The 7,869-nt window shown below is 41.0% G+C and overlaps 1 protein-coding gene across 1 annotated transcript; it reads left to right on the top strand.

Moving 5' to 3' along the window:
• LOC138595353 (endoplasmic reticulum resident protein 27) lies at positions 1 to 4,919 on the top strand. The gene is made up of 7 exons (XM_069666731.1): positions 1 to 58; positions 518 to 603; positions 2,510 to 2,647; positions 2,763 to 2,879; positions 3,962 to 4,087; positions 4,247 to 4,444; positions 4,878 to 4,919. Exons 1-7 carry the CDS (start codon positions 1 to 3, stop codon positions 4,917 to 4,919), a joined length of 765 nt encoding a protein of 254 aa, XP_069522832.1.
• The last annotated feature ends 2,950 nt before the right edge of the window (positions 4,920 to 7,869 follow it).

The raw sequence follows: 7,869 nt of genomic DNA, 5'->3' as shown, positions 1-7,869 counted from the left end.
ATGCTGATCACCGTGTTGTTCTCCATCCTGGTGTCTTCTGTCATTGCCACAGAGAAAGGTAAATCTGGTTTAAGGTTACAGTCTTCCTGATAGTAGTTCTTGTATATTGCACATTCATGGCGCCCAGAGGGTGAATCACTGACTGTGGTGATCCCCTGACGTTTTCGTTAGCGTCACCAGCAGGTTAAAAGATCCCACTTATCTAGTAAAATGTCAATATCTACTATATTTATGTTTTCAAGAGTATGAATCCCTAACGTTTCTTTCATTGTCTCCTTGAGGTAGATATTGGTTGTTTTGAGTGAAAGATCTCAACAATTTCTAGATCATTACCAAAAGTGATTGCCAAAGCTTGAGGCTTTTCTTTAGTGCCGTCCTCAAATGTGTCCAATACTTTTGTTTGTGTCCGATTATCAGAAAAACTTTATGTTAAATGCTACTTCGCTATTGAACGGTGCTGTGGGTAAAAACTCTATTGAATCGTGTTTCTAGTGTTCTCCGTGCCTTTCATTTTCAGACATCGCTCTTCCCAGGCTGAATAACACCAAAGCTGCTGAGGCCTTCATTGACTCTGCCGAGGTGGTGGTCATCGGATTCCTGGAGGTCAGAGAATAACTTTAAAAAAAAGTCTTCGCCATAAGCTTTCAGACATCGCTGAAACGAGCCCACAGGAGCTGTTTTATTGCTACATTTATTATACTTACATGCGTGCGGCAAACCAGACATGATCAGACAAACCAAAAGTGAGGCCCGCAGAAATGCAGCTTTTGTTTGCATGCTGGTTTGCTGATGCTGCTGTCGCAAATAGAATTTGATGGAAGAATGTATTTCCTGTGGCCACACCTTTGGCAGTGAGGACAAGAGAGTGGCTGTCTGTCTGTTAGGGGCGAGCCCTTTGGCCAGACTCGGTGTGCGTGGGAAGATGGCGTTTCTGACAGGAAAGACATATCTGAAGACTTGTGGCATTGGCTCAGATGACCTTCGTGTAAACAAGTGCAAAAGTTAGACGGAAGGTTCATGAGAGGAAAGCGGAGGAGAGAGCACTTAAGGATAACACATAGCTGGACCGTGATGCTGAAGGCAAGGAGAGACCAAAATATTGGTGCTGTGACTCACTGAGAATGAACACATATTACAGGCTGCGAAATAATAAAAAGCAGAGCCAGAGCTCATGCAATACTGAAATAGAAATGATTCACCTTCCTTCGAGTCAGCTCCATCTCCCTTTACATAACATTACACTTGTGTTGTTCTTCTCTCAGTGTCTGCAGCCTTACTATTCATCCATAGGTAAGATGAGGTATGAGAAAATGATACTGAATGATGGATAACAATAAAATGTCTTGAGGTGAGATGGTGAAATATTGTTTCTATATTAAATTATGTAGCATTTCCTGTGCCCATGTGTAAACATTGAGGGACACATACAGGGAACACAAAATAGTCTGTGGGTAACATTTGTATGTGCGCAAATAAACTATAAAATATTAATTTGTCTGTCTGAAACAAAACCATCCTTAGACTGGTTTTATGTGTGGTTTGACTTTTTCTTCAAATCTGCTAAAAAAAACCAGATTTGTCATGTAAACGTGTAGTTTACCTCACAGCACTTTTTTAGGAGTCTGGACTGTGGAAGCTTTTACTCTTTGTTTTGAGTTTGTTTTCTAATTGGCTCGACATCACCTTTTATTTTTAGGGTTTAGTGTTTCTGAAGGAAAATCCATTAAAAAGAAAAGTGTAAAACGAGTCCATCGTAAGTGAACGTTACACATTAAAAGTTGTTCATTTAGGACAACTTCAAAAGTTTCATCAGCAAAATGGACTCCCAACAATTTATTTCATCTATATCAATTTATCTATTATGGATTTTTTTGTTTTGTACTTAACTACTTGTATTATGTTGTATATGGCTGGATGTTTTTGATACATAGCATTACATCATAAGGTCATCAGAAAAGATAAGAACTCTATTGATCCCGAAGGAAATTATAGTGCCAGTGACAGTACAAAATTAGGGTAACACAAAAAACCACTCAAATATAAGTGTAAATATACAGTAATTATATATGTGTGTGTGTGTGTGTGTGTGTACTGTAAGTGTATAGGTTAATGTAAAACAGTGTCATAAAAATATAAAAATAAGCAGAAAGTTGTGGTGGCAATTAAATTGACAGCATGATTGACAGTTATACAGTAGTAAAAAAATGTATATTGATCTTACTTTTTTTAAGATTAAAAAATATTCTATACTTCAAATAAACATAGTAAAGTAAATTATATATTTCCTTAATATAATGTCGCACAAAATGGAAATAATAAGTAAATTACTAAAGTAAATAAACTGCTAAAGCAGGTTGTACTACAACAACAACAACAACACAAGTATAAGTATAAAAAAATCCAAGGAAGGAAACAAGAAACTTTCCTGAAATTACTACATGGAACAATGAAAGAACAAAAGATGAGACACTTCCTCTGTAACTAGCTGTCTTCCCCTCTGGTGCCTCAGGGAGAGGAGAGTCACGGCTATCAGGAGCTCGTTGCAGCTGCTAAGCGGGTTGACTCAGTGTCTGTAGCCATTTGCACAGTGAAAGAGGTTTGGGCCGACTACAGCGTCTCCTCAGACACCATCACGTTGTTCAGAAAGGTAATCTCCATCATTTTGACTGTGCTGACATGAGTCATCATTTTACACAGATGGGATGAGGGTTTCAGTTTTATGATGCTGACGCTGCTGTTGATGTGTGTGTTATGTGATCCAGGCCGATAACCACCAGGAGAACCTCGATATCGCCGAGGCGAAGAAGGTAGAAGCTGACGGTCTCGTAAACTTCATCACCATCAACGAAGTCCGATACTTGACAGAGTATAACCAAGTGGTAGGTCCAACTCGTGCTTTCATTTAATACATCTCCGCAAACAGTTTTTGTGTCATTTGTCCCTTAAAGCTTTACTGTCTTTGGTTACATTTGTTTTAACTTCAAGTAACATGAGTTACTTCATGAGTTGAGTTGATTTTGGCCAACCCCCCGGTGACAGAAGTGGCATAGTTTCAGGGAATGAAGATTTCCCGTGTGTACAAGTTCCCTTTCAGTCAATTAACTTGGTACAACACTTTTAGTAAGGGTATGATATCCTATAGTATATGTGTTGTAACTCATTCCTCTCCTTCAGGGAACAGAAGTTTTAGTCATAACATTTTGTTTAATCTGGCTAGCTGTGCTTTTGTCTTAGAAGCAAGTGAAAGAATGTAGTGACTTATTTTTGACTTGCCTGTTTGCAGGATACATTCCCCACTGCATGTTGTTCATTACACTCAAAATCCCAGACCTTGGCAGTGCTAGTTTGCGCGACTAATACCGCTAAAGTAAAGCTAAATTAGACTTAGGTTAGCTGAAACATTTTTTCCACAAACCTAAATACATAAAATGCTGTAAAACAACGTCTTGCTATGCCTGTAAAGGAGGGAAAGAGCCAATTCAAGACGGGTGCGAAGCCTTTCAAATCCCACAATTCTGTCCACCAGCTGAAAGACTTCGACTTGCATTTTTGTACATGCTCAATTAGTCTCCATTTTAACTTTTTTTCTGATCCTGCCTGGTGCGCCAGTGTAGTATACTCAAACTAAAAACCTCCCTTTGCTTTCTTTAAACTGACAGCAAAACTTTGCCTGGAGAAGAGAAGCCTTCAGACACAATTCAATTTTTTCGGATCAAGTTTAAACATTTAAATTAACACAATGGCTTTTCTTAACGTTGAGCCCATGACTGTTCTCTTTCCGTCATAAAATACAAGGGACATTGAGGAGGAATTCATAACTATAAGTAAGTTAAGACATGTACAAATAGTAAAAAACACAATAAAATAGTATTTGTAATCTGTTACAAATAATAAAACCTTGAATAAAGAGGATCACTAGCGACCAGTGGTGACAGAACTTCTCCTTTCCTAACCCTCTCAGACAGCAGTGGGCCTGTTCAACTCAGAGGTGAAGTCACACCTCCTGCTCTTCGCCAACAGAGGGACTAAACAATACACTGAGCTGCAAAAGAAACTGAGAGCTCTGGCACCCGAGTTCACAGGCAAGGTGAGAACAACAGCCACAAAATCATTGTTTAATTTTGATTTGTGTGCTGGACAGGTTCACAAAGATATATCAAACCACTGAAAATTCAAGGTTGTGATATTTATTTATACATAGCCAAGATATTAAACACTTCCATGTTTCCTCAAAACTGTGTTCCAGTTCTTGTTCGTGCTCATAAACGGAGCAGTGAAGTCCAACCTCCGGTCACTGGGCTACTTCGGCATCACATCTCAGGACCTCCCCCGAGTCGGTATCTATGACGGACTCTCTGACATGAAGTGGCTCCTACCTGAGGGAGAGATCTCCACTGAGCGTGTGCAGGAGTTCTGCCAGTCCTTCTTACGAGGGGAACTAAAGGTCAGCAGCCATTGCGGTTTTCCTCAATGTAATCATGGGTTAAGTTTACGAGATGTGCTAAGAAGAAGTATTTTTCCATAACATGTATTCCGACTTTTGACGAATTTAAAGCACTCTTCTTCTTATGTGTTCTAGTGAGAATATTAAAATGACATGTTCTTTTGAATTATTTAAAACTACTGACATAAGAAACCAAAAGCTGATCCAATAGATCAAAGAACATCTCAGAAAGCACGAGTGGTGTTGAAATAGATATGACATTAATTCCTTAATGAAGATGATTCTTTGAACTTTCCTCTGATGGAAAATCAGACTTCATGTTTGTGTCTTTGAAATGCTACTTAAGTTGAGGTAAACTTACAAGTTCACAGTGATGCAGTGTCATGCTGTTCCCTCTGTGCTGTGTTCACTGATCACACTTTTATCTTTTTAGGAGGTGAAGCAGGCGGGAGCAGAACCCAAAACTGAGCTCTAGAAGAAAAAATCTAAAATAATATCTATTAAATAAAAGAATAAATGGAAAAGGAGTGTCTCAACTGTGTAGTCTGTGTGCCTGTCTTGCCCTGCAACATCTTCTTTCCAACACAAAAGAAACTATTTAAAGAGAATCTTTGCACGTGTGCCTCTGCGTCCTCGCTTATTTACCAGTGTTTGTTATGTTTTGTACGTTCACCCATGTGTGAGCCTGTCTGCGGCCTTTTTAGCTGACCGCAGGTCACTGGCCACAAGTCATAGAGATCTGGTGAAGTTTGTTAGTCTGTCCACCAAAGTAATTGTCAGAACCACAACACACCAACCTCAGAGAGAGTGACAGAAAGCAGACTGGGAAGTTAAGAAGCTGTAATTTCTCTTATGATTCATCCTGGATAGAAAAGCGGAAAAATAAAGTAAAAAAAAAAAAAACATCTTCAGTGCAGAATAAACTGACACGGGAAACTCCCAAATAAAAAATGTCAGAGGCATAATCACACAGAGTTGAAAAGGTGTGTGTGTGTGTCTGTTTGTGTTTGTGTGTGTGTGGGGGGGGGGGGTTCAAGAGATTTGACTCAAAGACATATCTGGGTCTAAATATGGCAAATGACAGAGTTTTTAGCAGTAAAGCTCCAAAAAAAGAACAACATATGGGCTGTAGACATAAAACGTGAAAAAGTTGGAGCTTGTCCCGAAACATTCTCTCGAGCAAGAAGGGAATTTCAAGGCCCAGACTGGGATCAGTATAATTAGTGGTGTTGTATGGCGGATACATCCGGCGGAACTTGGAGAGCCTGCCAGGTGGACGTTTCTCAGAGACCAGATGGAAACATATATTACTGCTGCCATCGAGTCGGTGTTACATAAGGTACCAAAGGGGGGCACTGGGGGGTAGTGAGATGACAGTGAGTTTGAGTTTATACTATCAAAAGGCCTCAGAAACAAATAGTCCCATTAGAAATTATTTTAAATAGCACTGCGTCTCATCCCAGAGACAGCATATGGTCACCGATCACTGTGATGTATTGTACAATTGTGTTATATCTTATCTCTGTATCTCTGCAAGGGTCCTGCTGTTTTCTGAGTATGGCTCATCAAACAGCTCTAAAAATTATGTACAGTTGCATTGCCCCCAGTGTATTACAGACTAGATTTCTTTTAATAAACCTAAATGGAAATTTATTTGTTAATTAATTAATTAATTTATTGGGTTAGCCTCACAGCTAGAAGGTTCCTGGTTCCAATCCCAGTTCAGTTTTAGGGGCATGCGTGGGTTCCCTCCAGGTACTCCAGGCCTCCCACAGCCCAAAGACATGCTTGTTAGGTTAATTGATGACTCTAAACTGCCCGTAGGTGGAGGTGAGCGTGAAAGGTTGTCTGTCTCTGTGTGTCAGCCCTGTGATTGACTGCCGATCAGTCCAGGGTGTACCCTACCCCTCGCCCAATGACAGCTGGGATTTTTCCAGCTCCCCTACAACCCTGAACAGGATAAGGAGTATAGATAATGGATGGATGGATTAATTTACGATCATAAAAAATGTATGATCACTGTGATCAGAGGAAGGCTCTGACTGTTGTCAGGTGGTTTTGCACCAAACAACAGTTCAGAGAACGTGGCCATTGTGAAGTCTCTGAGGGGAGTCCTTGAAAGGGTTCCTCCTAGGGACTCCGTAGTTCTTACTGGTAGCTTCAATGCCCCTGTGGGCAATAATAGAGAGACTTGGACGTGGATGCTTAGGAGGAACAACCGGCCCAATCTGATCCTGAGAAGCATTTTGTTATTCAACTTCTGTGCTGGTCCTGGATTTAATTTTTTAAGTGCACCTGGTACCAGAAAACCTCAGGCCTAATATCAACTATCCACTTTACTTTCATATCATCAGATCTGCCACCTTTGTTTTAGGTCTTTGGGCATAGAGAGAAGCAGAGCTGGCAACTGATTGCCACCTACTGGTGAGTTTAATCAGGTGGTAGGGGAGGCTGCCATACAAACATGGTAAATCTGAAAATGTTGTTAAGAGGGAACTGGGAGAGTCGGGCTGAGGTCCCTGTTTGCAGGTTCTTCAACTCCCAATTCCAGAAGAATTTCTCATGCATCCCTTAAGTTTTGGACATGGAATCCGAGTGGGCCATGTTGAAAGCCTCCAATGTGGAAGTGGCTTCCTGTCAGTTGTGGCCAGAAGGATGTCAGTGCCTGTTGTAGCAGCCACCTAAGAACCTGTAGTTGGACACCGGTGGTGTAGAAGACGAAATATTCTTTTAGGTCAGATTCAGTGGCTGGTTCAGATGAGTGCAGTGAAAATGGTCATCACAGCGAGCTGTTGAAAACCTCTGCAAAATTATATTCAGGGTCATAGGAAGCAAAGAAGAGTATGCTTAATTCTCAGAGGGGGGCGCCTGGTAGACCCAACTCACAAGAAAGTTCAAATGGGAAATGAGAGCCTTGATTAGTGCCTAGCTGATTGAGGCTCCACATTTCTGAGTTGCATCTCTACTTTTTGCATGATGTGGTTTTGTTGGCTTCATCAAACTGTGACCTCCAGGTGTGAGGCAGATGGGATGAGACTCCCAAGTCTGTGGCCATGGCTCTGTGCCTGGAAACGCTAGCTTGCTCCCTCCAGGTGGGGAGAGAGTTGCTACCTCTATACCTAAAATATTTCCTGAGATTGATAGACAGGTCGGTGCAGTGTCAGCAATAATGCAAACATTGTACTTAGCCACTGTGGTTAACAGGGAGCTGACCCAGAAGGTAAAGTTTTCGATTTACCAGTTGCTCTCCATTCCAACCCTCACATATGGTCATAAGCTTTGCGTAGTGACCAAGAGAGTGAGATCGCAGATACGACGGAAATTAGTTCACTCTTCCGTCGCTTGGCTTAGCGTTAGAGGTAGGATAAGAAGCTCACACATCAAGAAGGTGCTCGGAGTTGTCTCTTACCAGTGTTTTTTTTAGG

Source organism: Semicossyphus pulcher, unplaced genomic scaffold (assembly GCF_022749685.1).
Source record: "Semicossyphus pulcher isolate SPU_LCO1_2020_fin unplaced genomic scaffold, fSemPul1.0.p SCAF_17, whole genome shotgun sequence".
Lineage (NCBI taxonomy): Eukaryota > Metazoa > Chordata > Actinopteri > Labriformes > Labridae > Semicossyphus > Semicossyphus pulcher.
Note: the sequence above shows the minus strand (reverse complement) of the source record. Positions and strands in the feature narration are given on the sequence as shown.

Coding starts and splice junctions, on each gene's coding strand:
- LOC138595353 (XM_069666731.1), top strand. CDS start 1: ATGCTGATCACCGTGTTGTTCTCCATCCTGGTGTCTTCTGTCATTGCC. Junction 604..2,509: donor TGGTCATCGGATTCCTGGAG/GTCAGAGAATAA, acceptor CTGGTGCCTCAG/GGAGAGGAGAGTCACGGCTA. Junction 2,648..2,762: donor CCATCACGTTGTTCAGAAAG/GTAATCTCCATC, acceptor TATGTGATCCAG/GCCGATAACCACCAGGAGAA.